At 43.4% G+C, this 20,952-nt stretch overlaps 1 protein-coding gene across 1 annotated transcript; it reads left to right on the top strand.

The window, feature by feature from the left end:
- Positions 1-399: 399 nt before the first annotated feature.
- Positions 400-2,072, top strand: LOC123161068 (F-box protein At5g07610). Its single transcript, XM_044578925.1, has 2 exons — positions 400-575; positions 679-2,072. The coding sequence occupies exon 2, from the start codon at positions 705-707 to the stop codon at positions 1,878-1,880; it is 1,176 nt and encodes a 391-aa protein (XP_044434860.1). The 5' UTR covers positions 400-575; positions 679-704; the 3' UTR covers positions 1,881-2,072.
- The last annotated feature ends 18,880 nt before the right edge of the window (positions 2,073-20,952 follow it).

The raw sequence follows: 20,952 nt of genomic DNA, 5'->3' as shown, positions 1-20,952 counted from the left end.
ATAATATGCATTTTTGGATTGTAGATGTTATTTTTTCTGCTTTTGCCTCTAGGCTTTGGTGTTTTTGTTCCGTTTTGACTTTTTTGTGTTTTTTCCTGGATTTTGTTTTTTTAGGGGGTCTTCCCAGGTTTTATTTTCGGCTTCGGATTTTTCTTTAAAAAATTCGTTGAAACCTATTAACACTGGACCTAGTTTTAAAGACCTCGACGCAAAAAATCCAACGGTTGAACCGCATGGTCAAGGGATAAAACATTTTATAAATAAATCTATAGAAAAGGGGAAAAAATAGGTTGTAACAAGTGACGTACATATAATGCAACATTTGTCAGCATCTGAGAAGAGAGGAGTTATTTAAGTGATTTATAAGGTGCAGGCTGAAAACTAGACAAAAGCCCAACACAGCAGCACTCCTCGTTCACTTCGCCTGTCTTCCATTTCCACGCCACACCTCACGTCGATCCCTAAAAAAAAAAAACTCACCTCGCCTCGCCGCCGCCGCCGCGCACCCAAAGCCTCGCCGGCGGGGACGGGAGCACCTCAAACGGGCTTCCTCGCCGTCACTCGCTTCTCGTCTGGTACGTACGCCACACTCTTCGTAGATCCTCTCTTCCTTCCTTCCTGCTCCCTTCACCCATGTCGACGGATCTGCAATCTCTCCTCCCCCGCCCCCGTTCGCAGATTGAGTGCCTCCTCTCCCCACGGCGATGGCGGACGGATCCAGGGACATTAGCAGGCGGCGGAATCCGGCGGACAAGCTCACCGAAGACCTCCTCGTCGAGATCCTGTCGCGCGTGCCGTACAGGTCGCTGTGCCGCTTCAAGTGCGTCTCCAAGCGGTGGCGCGGCATCATCTCCCACCCCGACCACCGCAAGGCGCTGCCGCAGTACCATCTCCATGACCTCGCTGGCTTCCTCTACTCGAGCCGCGGCCCCAGCACTGGCTATTTCTCAACTGACAATTTCACCCATGTCTCGGCGGGAGGCCGTGCTCCTATCCGTCCTTCGCTCCCCTTCCTGCCTGACTGTCATCAGTTCCACCTTCTGGACAGCTGCAACGGCCTACTCCTCTGCCGCCGCTTCAAGACCTTTGGTGCGGGGGCATTTTATTACGTGGTGTGCAATCCTGCCACGGAGAAATGGGTCGCCTTGCCCGGCATCTTCAGCAAGATGCAGACAGCTCGCTTGGGGTTCGACCCGGCCGTCTCCTCGCACTTCCATGTGTTCCAGTTCGTGGAGGATGGGGCTGCACATGCAAATGCCGACGATGATGACGATGCTTACGGGTTCGTCAGAGCGGTTGACATCTACTCGTCCAAAACCGGGGCCTGGAGTCACAAGGACACCGGTTGGGACTTCCTACCTAGGATAGTGCGTGATTCTAGAAGTGTCTTTGTCAATGGTTTTCTGCATTTGCTCGCCGTCGAGTCTGCGGTGCTGGCAGTGGATGTGGAGGGAACTACTTGGAGGGATATTCCTATGCCGGACGATGAGGACGCCCCCATAATAGATGTTGATGACGGGTTCATTGACCTGTCTCGAGGGCGTTTGTATCTGGCAAATAGTGATCAGCATGATCTTTATAAACTGTCGATCTGGGTTCTCGAGGACTACGGCAGTGAAGCGTGGGTCTTGGAGCACAGTGTCAGGTATCTGAATCTATTTGGAGTGAAGAATGTCCAGCTGGGACACGAGTACCATATTGTCGCCCTCCACCCACAACGAAACACGATTTTCTTGGTTTATGGGCATGACAAAGTACTGATGTCTTATGAAATGGATAGTGGGAAAGTGCAGTTCATCCACGATCTTGGACATGATTCCCTGGAGCCTTATCTTCCTTATGTTCCCTTGTACTCAGAGGCATTGGTAGATTGGCACTGATAGTCTGCCTTGCATATCACTGTTCTATTCTTGACCTTTCAGATAATGTTGAATCATAGGTCCCAAGTATTGTGTTACTTCTCTTTTGTTGTCGAGTGTATCTTGTAACCTCACTTTATGGGGCTATCTATTCCAGTTAACTTAATAACGGTACCTGCTCCACTAAACATATATGTTTATGTTTTGCTAGCAGCATTCGAGTCAATCTTTACTTTATGAGTTCATGGGGCTATCATTAATTTGTATCATGATTGATGTTTGTTATGTCCAGATTGTTGTGTTGGGCCGTAGGCATACGCCCTGTTTTAATCTATGTTGAAACTTATTGTGCATTCAAACTATGTAATCGTATGTGCAGTGAAACATGGGAGGGAATATATGTTTTATTCCTCTCGTCATTGTAGTGAACAGTAGAGCATGGGAGTTTATGTTCCTTTGCTCCTGCCAATGTTGAAATGATCAGCACTAGTGAAGCAAAGCTATTCTTTTCTGTTAGACTGTTAGATGTTGTTTAGTCTGGAGTTTAGAGCATCATAAGTAAAATTTTATTGATTCCATCAATAAAACTGCTTGATTCACTCCATGTCGTATTCAGTTCCAGCGTCGGATCCGATCCCAAGTCTGAAACTAACCTTTGGTCGATTTGATCTAGAAAATTGCCTGTTTCACTTCCTGCTGTATTTAGCTGCAATGCCTGATCTTCATGTGTTTATTCAACTCTAACCACCACCCTACTGAAAGAGGATACCTTGCCGATGGATGCTTTTAACTGTTGTCTGTCCCCGCTGATGCCTCAGGTCCAAATGGGTATTAAATAACATACTTTGCAGATTGTGAGTTCAGGTGCAAATGGGTATTATATTACAGTATAATGAAATATATGCGTCGAAAATCCAAGGCGTGTGTCGATTGTGAGTGATTCTAGAAGTGTCTTTGTCAATGGTTTTCTGCATTTGGTTGCCGTCGAGTCTGAGGTGGTGGCACTGGACGTGGAGGGAACTACTTGGAGGGCTATTCCTATGCCAGACGATGAGGACGCCCCAATAATGGAAGTTGATGTCGGGTTCATTGACCTGTCTCGAGGGCGCTTGTATCTGGCAAATAGTGATCAGCATGATCTTTATAAACTGTCGATCTGGGTTCTCGAGGACTAAGGCAGTGAAGCGTGGGTCTTGGAGCACAGTATCAGGTATGTGAATCTATGTGAAGAATGTCCGGCTGGGACATGAGTACCATATTGTCACCCTCCACCCACGACAAAACACAAATTTCCTGGTTTATGGGCATGACAAGGTACTGATGTCTTACGAAATTGATAGTGGGAAAGTGCATTTCATCAATGATCTTGGACAGGGTTCCATGGAGCCCTATCTTCCTTATGTTCCCTTGTACTCGGAGGCATTGGCAGATTGGCACTGATAATCTGGCTCGCATTTTGCTGTTCCATTGTTGACCTTTTAGATAATGGTGAATCATAGGTCCCAAGTAATAACAGCAGCTGTTTGGTTAAATCTTTCTGATGTTGTGTTACTTCTCTTCTGTTGCCGAGTGTACTCTCTAACCTCTTTTTTGCACTTTATGTGGCCATCTGTTCCAGTTAATTTAGTGACTCTAGCTATGTGTATGGTTGCCAGCAGCAGATGCTGCAACAGCATTTACTGTTTAACTTTGTGGGGGCTGTCATTAATTTGTATCATGATTGATGTTTGTGATTTCCAGATTGTTGTGTTAGGCTGTTGGTGCATGCCCTCTTTTACAATGATTGTACTATCTGTGTTCTATGTTGAGACTTTTTGTGCATTCAAACTATGTAATCTTACGTGCAGTAAAACATGGGTGGGAATACATGTTCTACTCCTCTTGTCAGTGTGGTAAGATCTTTTCTTACCATTGACATACTGGTGAACAATAGGGCATGGGAGTTTATGTCCCTTTGCTCCTGTCTTGTTAATCCTTTGCTCCTGTCAATGTTAAAATGATCAGCACTAGTGAAGCAAAGTTATTCTTTTCTGTTAGATGTCTGAAATTTAAAGCATCATAAGTGAATTCTTGTTGATTCCATCAATAAAATTGCTTGATTCCCTCCGTGTCATGTTCAGTTCCAGTGTTGGATCTAAGCCTGAAACTAAACTTTTGTTGATTTGTGCTAGAAAATTGTCTGATTCACTTCCTGCCGTACTTGGTTGCAATGTCTTTTCGGATGCTTTGAACTGTCGTTTAATGTAACACAGGATGGTAGGTACCATCCTTTTCGGATGCGTCTACAGTATATTCAGATAATTTATCAGGATAATTGCAGTAGAACACTCTGAATTTTTAGCCTCCATGAGCCCTGACCTTGTCCCTGCTGGTGCCTCGGGTCCAATGGTTATTAAATAACAGACTTTGCAGATAGCGAGTTCAGGTGTAACTGTAGAATGAATTCTACACGATAGAAATCCGAGGTACGTCTGGATCATACAAGGGCAAGCAATCAAAATATGGCTGGTCCAATCATCTCCATGACATGCATTCAGATCGTTCGATCATCTCCTAGGTAGGCATTCGGACCGTTCGGTCATCTCATCGTAGTGTTGTGGAAGCTCAGGAACGAGCAAACACAAGGCTCGAAGATGGATGTCGAATGATGTAACTTCTTGATGTGAGGTGAGCAGACCCAGAATCGATCTTCGGGTCAGGCGGTGGTGAGCACATTGATCTATCCATGTGGCAATGATATTGCTTTCTAGCTACCTGGATGGATCTCTTTTCTTCCCGGAAAATGGAGTTTCTCTGAAAATATGATGCAACAAAACCAATCCTACTCTCTCAACCTAGATGCGAAGTTGCAGACAGGATGACATAACTACTATCCTGTAACAAACAAAACCCTAACAACCACGTCCTCGTTAGCAAAACCTCCCATCCCCCCCCCCCCCCCACCCCCCACACACACACACCGGTGGGCTGCCTTTTCGTGGCTCTACCTGCGGGGGGCGCCTCACCGGTGGTCTTCACTGGTGCCCATGGCGTCAAGGTGCCTGCCTACGTCGCTCTACCGGTTGGATTCATCTGGATCTGGGGGTCGTTTGCTTCGGTGCTGCCCGACGCTATTGGCGGCTGCTCTGCAACTCGTTGCATGAAGGACGTGCCCGGTGATTGGAGAAATCCATGGTCGCCCGGTTGTTGCTGTTCGAGACAACGGCGACGTTTCCATCTTGATGGCGTTGTCTTCATCCCCTGGTCTTCGTGATGGCTTGGGTGTGCTCTGGGGCGTTCTTCATGTGGTGATGCCCTTCGACTATGTCGGTGGCACACAGGTGTCGTGGCGCCGTCTCGGCCTGGCGTGGCCTTTCGAATGTACCCCATGACATAGGTGGTGTCACGGTGTTGTGCAGTCTTGGTTGGCCGACGCCTTTCAATTGCGTCAATGGTGCAGTGTCATGGTTTGGTCTCGGCTGATCGTCACAGTTTGAGTGCCCGGGGGTGCCCTTGTTGTGTTGTATCCTCCCTCGCCATGTGTTTTGATGTGTGTGTTTTCGCTTTATCTCTTCCTCATGTGCCCCATGTTCTTCCGGTTCACTTGAACCCTTTCTTGTATTAGGCTGCAAAGTCTATAGGCAAAATGAATACAATTCAGGTGGGGGAAAACTCCCCCTCGCCCCGCCGGCGATGAACATTCAGAAAAACATTAGCAAAACCACCACCGCACAGGACTAACTTATATAAACAAAACCGACGCTCAAACAAGTTCCTTATATATACTGCTAGTACATGTTTATTGTTCTTCAGCTGAACAGTAAATACAGGCTTCACCTGCAGAAACAGGACTGCAAGCCAACCGGCGGCTCCTCCTGGTGGCAGTCCTTCAGGCCTTGTACACGGCGCATGCCTTCTGGGGAATCCTGGTCCTCCCCCTCCTGGCGTCGACGGTGATGCGGCACGTCACGTGCACCTTGTGCGTCACCGGCACCAGCTTGCCGATGACGTAGCCCAGGGAGACGAGCTCGAAGTCCACCGTCAGCGGCACCGTGACAACGTTGCCGGAGAGCGAGAGCCCGCCCCCCGCACCGTAGAGGGGCACCTACTCGCCGTGGATCACCTACGACACGAGCCGGTGGCTCTTGCTCGATTGATAGTACTTGCAAATCTGCATTTGTAAGAGGGATGTTAGCAACGCTCTTCTGAATTTACCACAAATTCTGATTTCCAAGCCAACCATCGGCAGAGAGGAAAACGAGAATTGGCTATTCACTATTCGACATTTTAAAATACATGATTAAGATTTTTCAAAAATTTATATATTTTTAAATATAAACAAAAGTACAAAAAACTAAATGTGAGGAAAAACGAGCGCGTAAAGCCCCACGCTCTGGGCTGGACCATTGGTCTAGGAGCTTCAGGCGAGAGCTCGTACGATCTCGCACTAAGAGAGGCGTAGTAGCCCCCTTATTGTACGGGAACTTATATTCAGCGACGGGTCGGGTCTCGTGCTGGGTTCCCAGCACGCACTATCGTGCAGGGCCAACCAGCGCCCAACATGTGTCCTGTGGACCCACCACTTAAACAACCCAACGTATCTCTCTAATTGCAGTTAGTTTCCAGAAACTCAGCAAAACGACATGTTTCTCTCCCGTGTTACAACTGGTTCCCGCCAAAATCTCTTTCGTGGCTTCATCCTTTATCCTACCAATCTATTTCATTGTTAATTGTTGCCCCTGGATCACAGGAGAATAGATCAATTTTGATAGAAATTTATCCTTTCTGTGGATCAACATCTACGGTGTTCTCCTCGCACTTCATCGTCCGCAGGTATGTTCTTGCGCCTGGAATTAACAGATTATCAACACTCTTGATCATACGAAGGTGACAAGATTAAAAGAAAAAAAATGAAGAGTTGAATCTATGACATGCAAATTACTCCTTCAGAAATAGCTCCCGTACTCCATGTTCCGTAGCCCTATTTCTTTCAAACACATGCAAATTAATCCTTCGGAATTGCTTTATAATTTTGTTAGTGATGATCACTCCTACGATGTTACGCACATTATGCATCAGAGTACCACCAAGTTTATTATAAATTTTACTGCCTGAGATTTCTTCTTTGACATATTCTCCTTTTTGCTAACTCTAATGATAGAGATTACTATATCAAAGAAAAGGGTCAATAATTTGCTAATGCTCCTTGTGTGAATATCGTGTGATTTTCAGGTTTCACTAAAACCAGGACTGTGAATATCTTGTGATTTTTACTTTGTGTGTCGTCCATGAACTAATTAGTATATCATAATTTTTATGTTGTGTAGATCATGAGACCACAAATGTGGGAGAGGCAGGTGGAAGTACAAATGATTATTACATCAAAAGGTTAAAACCAGAGATAGAAATGGAATTTGAGAATGATGATATAGCATATGAGTTCTACAATACATATGCAGGACATGTAGGTTTCATTGTCATGAAATCTTGGCATGATAAATCCTCGACGACTAATGTTATTCGGACAAAGAAATTTGTATGCTCAAAGGCAGGTTACAAGGACAAGAGCAAGGAACAATGTCAGAGGAAGCGAGTAGATACAAGAGTTGGTTGTCTGGCAGAGATGACCATCAAAACAAGTGCTAATGGAAAATATGTTGTAAGCATCTTTGAGGATGCTCATAATCATGAACTCGTAGCTCCAAGCAAAGCCCATCTACTGCGATCCGAGAGAAAAATTACAGAAGGTCAGAAGGCGCAAATTGACATATTGAATGATTCAGGTATTAGACCAAAATCTGGTCATGAAGTAATGAGTAGACAAGCAGGGGGTCGACGGTGTCTTAGCTTCGGTCAAAAAGATTATAAAAATTATCTCCGTCCATAGCGTATGCAATCCATCCAAGAAGGAGATACATGTGCCATTCTTCAATACCTTCAGGACAAGCAGATGGAAAACCCTTCCTTTTTTGATGCAATACAAGTAGATGAAGATGAGATGATAACCAATATATTCTGGGCAGATGCAAGATCAATATTAGATCATCACTACTTTGGTAATGTGGTATGCTTTGACGCAACCTTTAACACAAATAGTTATGGCAGGCCATTTGCCCCTTTTGTTGGTGTCAATCATCATAAACAACAGTGGTTTTTGGAGCTGCATTATTGTATGATGAAACATTTGAGACGTTTGAATGGTTGTTTAAAACATTCAAAAGGGCCATGTCAGGAAAAGAACCAAACACAATATTGAACGATCAATGTGCTGCCACTATTAGTGCCATTAACAAGGTTTTTACTAACTCAATACATCATCTATGTATGTGGCACATGTATCAGAATGCTGCAAAACATTTGAGTCATGTTTTCCAAGGTTCAAAGACATTTAAGAAAGATTTTGGCAAGTGTGTTTATGATTTTGAAGAAGTTGACGAATTTTTAGCAGGTTGGAATGATATGCTAGTGAAATATAATTTGGAAGATGATGAATGGCTACATAGATTATTCCAGAACAAGGAGAAGTGGGCTTTGGTTTATGGTCGACAAACCTTTTGTGCAGATATGAAATCTACACAAAGAAGCGAGAGTATGAATGCACTATTGAAACGATACCTGCATGTTCGCCTTGACTTATTAGATTTCTTCAAGCACTATGAGAGGGCCGTGGATGATAGAAGGTATGCTGAAGTGGAAAATGATTTATATGCGAGTCAAACATCACCAAAGGTGCCATATGTGCATATGCTGATACAAACTTTGAAAGTATATACACCTGCTGTGTTTGAGATATTTAAAGGAGAATTTTACATGGTAATGGGATATTGTGTGTGCGAGAGTGGTCGTACTGGCTCTATTTCTGAATTCAAGGTTACCCATTCAGCTAGCCAAAATAGTCATATTGTGATATTTGATCCCGAGGGATCAAAAGTTTCATGCTCATGCAAAAAGTTTGAATTTGTTGGGGTATTGTGTCGTCATGCATTGAAGGTGTTGGACCACAACAATATCAAGGAGTTGGCACCGGAATATATCTTGAAAAGATGGAAAAAGCGAGCAAAATCACGGCCATCACAAGCAATTCAAAAGTGCTCTAATGATGATGATGCAAGAGTTGTGCTAGCTAGACAGTATGGATCACTATGACGCACTTACAATAACATTTTGAGCAAAGCAGGAGCAAACAAAGAGGCATATGCACTACTGCAAAGTATGTCAATTGAACTAATGAAAAAGGTGGACCAAATTTTACATGGAAATCAATCAAAAGATGAATCAACAAATCATGAACAAGCAGAGAAGCAACCAGTTGAATGCAACATTGAGAATGTAGTCCAAGCACAGGGAATAAAGAGAAAAGAGCAAGGAAGTAGCAACATGAGGATTAAATCTGGACTGGAACTGAACAATAAGAATAAACGTAATACAAAAGGTATGGTATTGCACAAGAAATAGCTACATAAATATCTGGTCAAGTTATTGAAATAGATCTAACAAATTCTTTTGCAAATAGCAGGTCAAGGAGCAACAGGCAATAATAAGAGTGGTGATTGTGCTTCTGCAACGCCTGGAGCAAATCCTAGCTTAAATATACCAAACAAGAATAAACGTAATACAAAATGTATGGTATTGCACAAGAAATAGATACATAAATATCTGGTCATGTTATTGAAATGGATCTAACAAATTATTTTGTGAATAGGTCAAGGAGCAACATGCAAGAATAAGATTGGTGATTGTGCTTCTGCATCATCGGGAGCAAATCCTAGCTTCAACATATCGAACAAGAACTATAATTTGCAAGTATTGCAGCATGCTATGCATCCACTACCAAATGCTGCTAATTAGAATTTGCAAATATTCCAATTAAATGTGGTCTTGGGCACTACATTAACTAAAAGCGCGTTCACCAATTTGTGATTTCCCTTGTACTGTGCTATTGAAAAGCATAGAAGGAGAGAAAAATGGATAGCTCTCATACTTCAAAGTTGAGTACGATAGCTAGTTATATTACCTACTAGTACATAGTAGATACTAGTACGGAGGTAGATGATTAATAAATCTTGACGCACCTTTGCGTGTTGAGTCTTCATCGAGCTCGCACCCTCTAGTGTGACTGCGCACATGTCGGCCACCGGTTGACCACGCAGCAGTTCCACCATGGCACCATCTCCTAGGGAGCGGGCCTGGCCTTGGGTGCACCGGAGATGGGCAGCACTAGCCGCGCTAGTACAAATGATTAATACATCAAAAGGTTAAAACCAGATATAGGAATGAATTTTGAGAATGATGATATAGCATATGAGTTTTACAATACATATGCAGGACAAGTAGGTTTCAGTGTCAAGAAATCTTGGCATGATAAATCCTCGACGACTAATGTTATTCGGACAAAGAAATTTGTATGCTCAAAGGCAGGTTACAAGCACAAGAGCAATGAACAATGTCAAAGGAAGCGAGCAGATACAAGACTTGGTTGTCTGGCAGAGATGACCATCAAAATAAGTGCTAATGGAAAATATGTTGTAAGCAGCTTTGAGGATGCTCATAATCATGAACTCGTAACTCCAAGAAAAGCCCATCTACTGCGATTCCAGAGAAAAATTACAGAAGATCAGAAGGCACAAATTGACATATTGAATGATTCAGGTATTAGACCAAAATCTGGTCATGAAGTGATGAGTAGACAAGCAGGGGGTTGACAGTGTCTTAGCTTCGGTCAAAAAGATTATAAAAATTATCTCCGTTCAAAGTGTATGCAGTCCATCAAAGAAGGAGATACAGGTGCCATTCTTCAATACCTTTAGGACAAGCAGATGGTGAACCCTTCCTTTTTTATGCAATATAAGTAGATGAAGATGAGATGATAACCAATATATTCTGGGCAGATGCAAGATCAAATATTAGATTATCACTACTTTGGTGATGTGGTATGCTTTGACACAACCTTTAAGACAAATAGTTATGGCAGGCCATTTGCCCCTTTTGTTGGTGTCAACCATCATAAAAACAGTGGTTTTTGGAGCTGCATTGTTGTATGATGAAACATCTGAGATGTTTGAATGGTTGTTTGAAACATTCAAAAGGGCTATGTCAGGAAAAGAACCAAAGACAATATTGACCGATCAATGTGCTGCCATTATTAGTGCCATTAACAAGGTTTTTACTAACTCAATACATCATATATGTGTGTGGCACATGTATCAGAATGCTGCAAAACATTTGAGTCATGTTTTCCAAGGTTCGAAGACATTTAAGAAACATTTTGGCAAGTGTCTTTATGATTTTGAAGAAGTTGACAAATTCTAAGCAGGTTGGAATGATATGCTAGTGAAATATAATTTGGAAGATAATGAATGGTTACATAGATTATTCCGGAACAAGGAGATGTGGGCTTTGGTTTATGGTCGACAAACCTTTTGTGCAGATATGAAATCTACACAAAGAAGCGAGAGTATGAATGCACTATTGAAACGATACCTGCATGTTCGCCTTGACTTATTAGATTTCTTCAAGCACTATGAGAGGGCTGTGGATGATAGAAGGTATGCTGAAGTGGAAAATAATTTATATGCGAGTCAAACATCACCAAAGGTGCCATATGTGCAGATGCTGATACAAACTTCAAAAGTATATACACCTGCTATGTTTGAGATATTTAAAGGAGAATTTGACATGGTAATGAGATATTGTGTGTACGAGAGTGGTCGTACTGGCTCTATTTCTGAATTCAAGGTTACCCATTCAACTAGCCAAAATAGTCATACTGTGATATTTGATCCCGATGGATCAAAAGTTTCATGCTCATGCAAAAAGTTTGAATTTATTGGGGTATTGTGTCATCATGCATTGAAGGTGTTGGACCACAACAATATCAAGGAGTTGGCACCGGAATATATCTTGAAAAGATGGACAAGGCGAGCAAAATCACGACCATCACAAGAAATTCAAAAGTGCTCTAATGATGATGATGCAAGAGTTGTGCTAGCTAGACAGTATGGATCACTATGACGCACTTACAATAACATTTTGAGCAAAGCAGCATCAAACAAAGAGGCATATGCACTACTGCAGAGTATGTCAATTGAACTAATGGAAAAGGTGGACCAAATTTTACATGGAAATCAATCAAAAGATGAATCAACAAATCATGAACAAGCAGAGAAGCAACCAGTTGAATGCAACATTGAGAATGTAGTCCGAGCACAGGGAATAAAGAGAAAAGAGCAAGGAAGTAGTAACAAGAGTATTAAATTTGGACTGGAGCTGAACAATAAGAATAAACATAATACGAAAGGTACGTTATTGCACAAGAAATAGCTACATAAATATCTGGTCATGTTATTGAAATAGATCTAACAAGTTGTTTTGCAAATGGGTCAAGGAGCAACATGCAAGAATAAGAGTGGTGATTGTGCTTCTGCAACGTCTGGAGCAAATCCTAGCTTAAATATACCAAACAAGAATAAACGTAATACAAAATGTATGGTATTGCACAAGAAATAGATACATAAATATCTGATCATGTTATTGACATGGATCTAACAAATTATTTTGCGAATAGTTCAAGGAGCAACATCCAAGAATAAGACTGCTGATTGTGCTTCTGCATCATCTGGAGCAAATCCTAGCTTCAACATATCGAACGAGAACTATAATTTGCAAGTATTGCAGCATGCTATGCATCCACTACCAAATGCTGATAATTACAATTTGCAAGTATTGCAGCATGCTATGCCTCCAGTACCAAATGTTGTGAATTATAATATGCAAGTATTGCCGCGTGCTATGCCTCCGCTACCACAAGCTGTTTCTCCATTACCACAAGGACATAATTACAATTTGCATGTACTGCCGGGTACTATGACATCGGTACCACAACCTGAGAACTACAATTTGCAAGTTTTACAGCATGGCTTGCCTCCGCTATCGCAGGGAGACACTAGTAGTTTTCAACAATTACTTGGCTTACGACCGCAACAACCATATTTCTATCATAGCACTCAACCGAGCCAGGTATAATTATTTAGTTAATCACTAAAATTAAGAAGAGCATGCACATGTCATTTACTCTTTGATTAACACTGTGTAGACTTCTGTGCTATCATCGTACTCGGATGGCCAACATCTCAAAATCACCAGCCGCCAACTAGCACTCAACCAAGTCAGGTATAATTTTATTAGTTACTCGCTAGAAATTAAAATGAACATGCACATGTCATTCACTTGTATTGACTTTTGGATCAACATTGTATAGAGTTCCCAAATGTCCTCGGACTCAGGATGGCCAACATCTAAAAAATGACCACCTGCCAATTAAGGTATTGTTCACTTACATGTCATATTCCCAATTCAAGTTTATATCTCACACGAAATTATTTCTTTGTTCTTCCAGGTCTTGGGTAGCCAATCAAGTCACATACAAGATAAACACTTTTAAATAGCTCTATATAAACTTTTGTATCTCAGGATTGCTCTACAAAACAGTTACTTTGCGATGTAATAATTTATCTTACCATTCCTTTTGATGTTAGATGCACAATGGTTTTATGCCCAAATAAAGATATATACATGAATATGGATCAGTTGATGGTTATTCCTTTTGATATGTTAGCTCTGTAACTGTTCTTTAGTTTTCCAATTAAATGTGGTCTTGGGCACTACATTAACTAAAAGTGCGTTCACCAATTTGTGATTTCCCATGTATTGTGTTATTGAAAAGCAGAGAAGGAGAGAAAAAGGATAGCTCTCATACTTCAAAGTTTAGTACGATAGCTAGTTACCTACTAGTACAGAGGTAGATACTAGTACGGAGGTAGATGATTAATAAATCTTGACGCAACTTTGCGTGTTGAGTCTTCATCGATGAAAGTGCTAGTTATCGACTAGAGGGGGGGGGGTGAATAGGCAATTTTTATCCAAGTCTTCAAAACGTGGAAGTTTCGAAGACAAACAATAGAAATGACCTAATTGATATGCAGCGGAAGATAAACTACAACAAGCAAGCCATAGTCAAGTATGCAATAATTGTGAATGTACAAAGACTAATAGCAGCAAGGTAGTAAGGATCAGGATGGAAGATAGTATGAAGCCAGTCAATGATAGTAGTCAAGCAATGAAGTCAAACAGATAAGACAAATAAGCAATGACTTCACGAAGACAAACTCAAAGTAAAGGAGGGAAGGGATAGAACCAGTCATTTGTTGAAGACACAGGATTTGTTGGACCAGTTCCAGTTGCTATGACAACTGTACGTCTGGTTAGGGAGGCTGAGATTCAACTCAGAAGACCGCGTCTTCACCTTATTCCCCTTGATCTAAGGACACACAGTCCTCGCCCAATCACTCTGGTAAGTCTTCAAGGTAGACTTCCGAACCTTCACAGACTTCGTTCACCGGCAATCCACAATGACTCTTGGATGCTCAGAACGCGACGCCTAACCGGCTGGAGGATACACAGTCCTCAAGTGTAATAAGTCTTCAGGTCATATAGACAGAAAGACTTCAGTGATGCCTAACACTCTTGGGCTCTGGGTGTTTGGGCTTGTCCTCGCAAGGATTTCTCTCTCAAAGGCTTCGAGGTGGGTTGCTCTCAAAACGACAAAAGCCGTAAACTAACTCTGAGCAGCCACCAATTTATGGTGTAGGGGGTGGGCTATTTATAGCCACAAGGCAACCCGACCTGATATGTCCGAAATGACCCTGTGTCACTAAGGAACTGACACGTGTTCCAACGGTCAGATTTCAAACACACACGGCAACTTTACTTGGGCTACAAGCAAAGCTGACTCATCCAGCTCTGGATAAGATTTGCACTCATTGTCTTCGCTCGAAGACATAGGATTTGGTTGAGCATCACTTCAGTCACTCTGACTTTGTTCACTTGGACCCCACTTAATAGTACGATGGTTCCTATGACTCAACAAAGAAGAAAAGGAAACAACGAAACAACTCAGTCTTCGCGCTCCATAGTCTTCACTCAATGTCTTCTCATGTCATAGACTTCAGTGTGAATATCTTCACACACCACCATTGTCTTCAATGTCTTCATACATTTTTAGGGGTCATCTCCGGTAGGTAAACCGAATCAATGAGGGACACTACCTGCGTTATCCTACAATTCTCACAAACGCATTAGTCCCTCAACCAACTTTGTCGTCAATAGTCCAAAACCAACTAGGGGTGGCACTAGATGCACTTACAATCTCCCCCTTTTTGGTGATTGATGACAAACTGGTTGAAGTTTTCAATGGGAAAGAAGTATGTGAAATTGTAAAGGATAGGGTATTGTCTTCATAAGTGGCAAGGGCTCCCCCTGAAGATGTGCATATAAGTAATTTGCTTTTGGAATGCAAACGCACATGACAGGTTGTACTTGTGGATATCCTCTTCAACTTATGGAGATAATTCATCAGGCATGAAATGATATAACTTAAAGAATGACATGCATAATGGAAAATGGACATCTGCAGAATGATCTAAGTGTGGAAGTTATCATCGCACATGAAAGAGCAAATAAGTAGCAGACGACCATCGAGTTTAAGTGTTACAACTCAAAGAACGAAATGTATCAAAAGCAAGAGTTGTAAACACTAGGCAAAATATAAGCACCCGCCAATATGAACCCGCTTGAAGACTATCAAACTCATATGCTTCTCCCCCTTTTGTCAGTAATGACCAAAAAGGTTTGAAGACATAGAGCATCTACTCGTCCTCATGAGGAGTAGGTGAAGCAGTAGGGTTGTCGTTGTTGTTTGGCGGTGCAGACGAACTTGGCGCAGTGTCGATGCATGCAGAAGTAGGGGGCGGTGAAGTAGCATCGTCTTCATCAGCGATCACATTGGCATTCACAGTTGCTGTGGAGGAAGAATAGTCAGAGTCTTCAAGAGATGGAGTTCTTCATAGGACAGCATTTCGTGGAGGAGTGGAGTCAAACTTGAATCTTTCAGTGAAGCCATCATCTTGAAGATCTGCTTCAGCACTGAGCAGGGTCAAACTCTTCCATGATCGCCGACAAGTTTCGTGAGTGACAAATGCATTCTTGGTGGCAAGATTTTGAATGCGATTTACGTCCACCAAGAGGCTTTGCATTTGACGCTTGAGCCAAAAGTGATGCTTATCTTGTTTCTGATGCAGTGCCACAAGAAGTTCTCGGTCATTTAGGACACGAGAGCGCTTCCTAGGCCTTTGAGCAATTGTGCTCACAATAGCTTCAGTTGGCGCACGATGAGGCAAACGAGTGTGTCCAGCCATTGGATAGACACGAGTTACATCTTGGACTCCTTCCATAGGCTGAGTGAAGCTTTGGTGTTCAGCATTGTGAAGACAAAGAGGCTTGTTGGCAGGCTCAGGGTATATGGCTTCAACTGACATATCAACCTCTGGTAGGAAGATCACATGATTGCGAGCAGAGGGCTGATAGTTGATAGCAGAATGTTGCTTAATGAGGCGCATGACCCATGGAGCATAGAATTTCAGTCTGAAAAGGTCAGATCCAGATGCAGCCAGTTGCTTGAGGAAGAAATCTTGTGCATTGAAGCTAATGCCATTGAGGATGTAAAAGACCAATGTCTTCATGGCTCCATCAAGTTTTGCAGCTGATGAATGTCCTTTGATCGGCCATAGAGTCCGCCTGTTGATGTGATATATGGTGCGTGGCAGATACTCAAGGTCATCAACAAAGAACTCCTTTGGGTATTCAGCGTCATGTGGCAATGGCTTCATCATGCTCAACATCTGGCTCATGTTTGGTTGTGGCTTGTGGAAGATGCTCTCCAGTGCATTGCGGTGGTTTTGACAACCAGGTTCATACAGCTCTCCGGGAGTGGATAGGCCTGTAAGCTCAATGATGTCAAGAGCTTTGGCTTCATGATGAACATTTCCTGTCATCCACTCGAGAACCCATGTCTTTGTATCTCTGTTGTAGCCGCGAATGTGGAGGGTAGCATAGAATTGAAGCAATAGTTCTTCATTCCAATGTTCTTTGTCTGTCACAAAGCTGAGCAGACCAGCATCACAAAAGCAGTCAAGTGCTTCTTCTAAGCATGGCAGTCCAGCAATGGCTTCAGTGTCGAGGCGCATATGAGGGAAAATGCACCCTTGATCATACAGAACACAGGAGTAATAGCTTCGTTGCTGATGACTCCAGAAACGATCAGATGATATTCTTGGCCTTGTGTAGGGGTTCTTTGAGCTGTCAAAGAAGGTGCTGTGGCTTTCGAAGCCATTTGAATTGAAGGACCCGACAGATGTGGCAGTACCTGGGAACCTTGGCAGTCGTGGCTTTGGTTTCTGGACCATAGGCCTATGCTCAATGTGATAGTCAAACTGAGGACCAGAGATAGTAGGCGGAGGGACCAGAATAGGCCATCTTACTGTGATTAGCTCGACATGGTTGTAAGCTTGCTCAATTGTATAGGGCCTTGGTGGCGGAACAGGAGCAGTGGCAGCAATAGTGGCTTCAGGCTGCACTTCAGAAGCTTCAGGAGCAGTTGCAGCATTGACTTCTGGTATGTTGCTTGGTGCAGGCTCCACATTAGCTTCAGCCATGACTACATCATTGGCTTCATTCGTGTTAGTGGTGGCAGCCTCAACATTTTCAACCTCCACTTGATGAGCTGGAGGGTTTGGCATAGACACGTTCACTTCAGGAACAACTTCTTCAGTTATGGGAGGAGTAGGGACACGTTCTTCTTGATGTTCGTCATCGGCTGATGCAGCCGGATTTTCTTCAGCAGCTGGGGCTTCAGACACGAAGACATTCACAGTTGGAGTGGCTTCTGAAAACACTTGACGTGCAACAGGTTGATGGTGCACTTCTCCTTCTGGAACTCTCGGAAGAGGGACTTGAGGCCTTGGTGCTTTGTGAAGCCTTTGTAATACAGGCGACGCCTTTGGAGATGGAGTAGGCAGGTCCTCATCCTCTTCAACTTGCATGGATGGTGTGACTTGTTGTTGTTGAGGAGTACTGGGGGAGTCTTGATGTTGCAGGCGATCAGCCCATGATGCATCCTAAGCAATTGGCGTCAGAGGACGACCAATGCTGATGATTTCGCTGTTCGTGAGAACAGGCGATGATACCACATTGTGTTCAATCTGAGGAAGAACTTCATCATCTTCAACATTGTCATGGTGACCAATGTCTTCAGCAGTGATGGGATCAATTGCTGGAATCTCTTCAGCTTCATGAGCCTCTATGGAAGCAGGCTCATGAACAATCATGCGTAGTTCTTGGTTTGCAGATGCAGGACAAACCACAGAGATGGGTTCAACAACAAGGGGCTCTGTGGGAGCAGCCCGATTCTTCTTGATCTTGCGCTTCTTCTTGGAGGGAGCAGCATTAGAGGCTTCTGAGGTTTTCCGTCTTCTGGCTTCAGCCTCTGCAGCCCTCATCTTCTTCTGTTCTGAAGCGGTTGACATGGCCTTTGGCTTCGAGCCAGTCATGCTGCTAGGGAAGACTATGCGAGGTTCATCTTGCCTTGATGGTGCAGATTGAACAGTCGATTTCTTCTTCTTCTTTGCAGCCATCCTGGGGTCGATGCCAGGACGACCAAGAGCCTTGCGCTTCTCAGCCTCATTGTAGGCAAGCACACACTTGTCAGCCAGACTCTTCATGCTCTCTCTAGAGCCTCGAGCTTCTTCACGCTTCTTGTGAAAGGCTTCTTTGAGCTCGTGCAACATGATCTTGATGTTTTTGACATCTTGCACGCTGAGCTTGGCCACATGCTTCTTGAACTGAGCCTTTTCAAAGTCAATCTTGTGCTTCAGTTCAACGATGCGCTGAGCAATAGCTAGCTCAGAAGCAATGGCCCATTGAAAGCGACACTGAGGCCAATGGGAAGTTGCAAGTCATCAAAGCTGAGATTTGGTGTGTCAAACCACTCATCAATGAAGTTATGGATGATTGCCACGTCAAAGAGAGGAAAATTATTGAAGATCTATGCTTCTTCCTTTCTCTTGATCAGTTGCTTAAGAGCATCATCTGCAAGATCGTCATCACTGGACAGATCAATGTGCTCTTCACGCAGAATGGCAGCAGGAGTCAAAGTCTGATCAGTACTCTTGATGATTTTCTTCTCTTCTCCGTCTTCTTGGAGATGCGTGAAAGATCTTCAGACTGCACACTGTCTTCAGGAGGTGCAGTGGCCAGTGGCTTCACACGAGAAGCTTTTGGAGGTGCAGCTGATGTTGAAGCCTTAATTTCTTTGGCTTCTGCGGCCTTGGAGGAGGAGCTGGGCTTCATCAGTATCAGCATCATTGTCAGAATGATCTACTTTGGCACCTTGTACCAAGATGTAAGAGATGAGGCCATCAAGGTTCCTGAAGGGTCCGATTTCATTTTCTTCAGCTTCACGTGTGCCGTCATCACGGGGAGCAGAGGGACCAGGATTGAAGTCTAATCCCCATGACTTCTTGTTTTCCTTTGCCGATGCCTTTGCATACTGGAAGTTGCGCTTGAAGAGATTATCGTCACGACACCAGAGCAATGATGATGGATCAGCATTCTCAGGCTGTGGTCCACGGACCATACAAGGATAGAATTCTTGTGCAATAGCTTCAGCTTTGTTCTTGGGGGGAAGGCCTCGATAGAGAATATCACCCCAAGGACTTTTGATAGCATTTTTCTCAGCATACTCCTGGGTCACAAACTTGTACTTGAACCATTGTTCAGCCCAATAGCGTCGAATCCATTGGATTCGGGTCTTGCGTTGATTATAATCCTCTTCAGGATCTGTCTTATAGATTTCTGCGGGGTCATCAGGCAAATCTTTTGATGTTCCCCCTCGATGCTGTCTGCCACCCTTCCTTACTAATTTCTCTGCAGCCATGAACTTCAAACTGAATGGCTTCAATATGTTCAAAGGCTTCAAGGGCTTTCGCTTGCTGGTCAAACAGGAACTAGCTTCAGGAGAGTTAATGTGTTGCTGTAAGAATTCTGCAAACGAATGCAGACTATGAGAACCAAGGGATTCTCCCATGGACATGTACCTGTGACAGCATTAGAGATGCGAGGGAAGGGGAAGAGGTCATATGCATTCTCAGAAGATTTTGAAGATAAATCAGTTTGAAGACATTGACCTCATGTTGCGAAGACATTCACTTATATGTTGAGAGTTGGTTCCAGATTTGTACGAATCCGTGAATAAGTACAAGTGAGGAATCTAACTATATATGAAGCTTAAGTGAATATACTAGGCAGTATGAGATGCAGACAGAATAGATCTAACATTGTGTGGACAGAAACCAATTTTGGTAGATTGGATGAATCATTGAGGATCAAAAAGATGGTAAAAATAGAGTTATATTTACCACACGAAGAACTGCTAGATGGGATGAATAGGAGACCAAGCAGTTCAATCCACCGTGCCCTAACTTGGCGACGGAGGACACCTACGGTGGCGGCGGAGAGGACGATGCCCGCGGCCGGCGTGAGGACGGCGTCGGAGAAGTCGCGGCAGCTAAGCGCTTCGTCGCCAGCGTCGTCGAGAGCTAGCGGTGGCGCTAGGGTTTTGACGAGGTGGAGAGGTGGAAGAAGGTTTTCTCGACCGCATGGGACACGTATTTATAAGTAGGTGTGCGGCATAGCACAATTACGCAGGTGCCCCTGTCTGTTCAGATCCGTGGGACACGTGGCAAGCATGCAACATACTCAGAGTTGTCCCACGTTCCCACGCCCGCCAAGTTTGTCGGATGGTTGTTCCGGCTTCTACGGATTTCAACAATAAAGATGAATCATTTAAAAGGACTTGATGTTTGTCTCTGTGTCTTCTGCTGACAAGGATGTAGAGAAGACATTTGAGAGTTTCAATAGAATGCATATGATTTGGATAGATAGAGTTTGAGATAGAAAGCATAGAGAGATTAGGGTCCAATCACATTCACTTAGTTCAAAAGATTCACAAATGAAGACATAGCTATAAGTGAATGCTGTAGAGGACAGAATACTAGTATATATATATGAGAAAGCAATCAACTCAACATAGTGAAGTAAATCATGAAGATAAGTTGAAAGTTGAAGACAGATGAATATGCGAAGATATTCAACAATAACGCCATGAGTGAAACACTTCAAACCAAGAAATTTGGTGGTGGTGTTACCCACCGTATAGGAAGTA

This window comes from Triticum aestivum, chromosome 7B (genome assembly GCF_018294505.1).
Source record: "Triticum aestivum cultivar Chinese Spring chromosome 7B, IWGSC CS RefSeq v2.1, whole genome shotgun sequence".
NCBI lineage: Eukaryota > Viridiplantae > Streptophyta > Magnoliopsida > Poales > Poaceae > Triticum > Triticum aestivum.
Note: the sequence above shows the minus strand (reverse complement) of the source record. Positions and strands in the feature narration are given on the sequence as shown.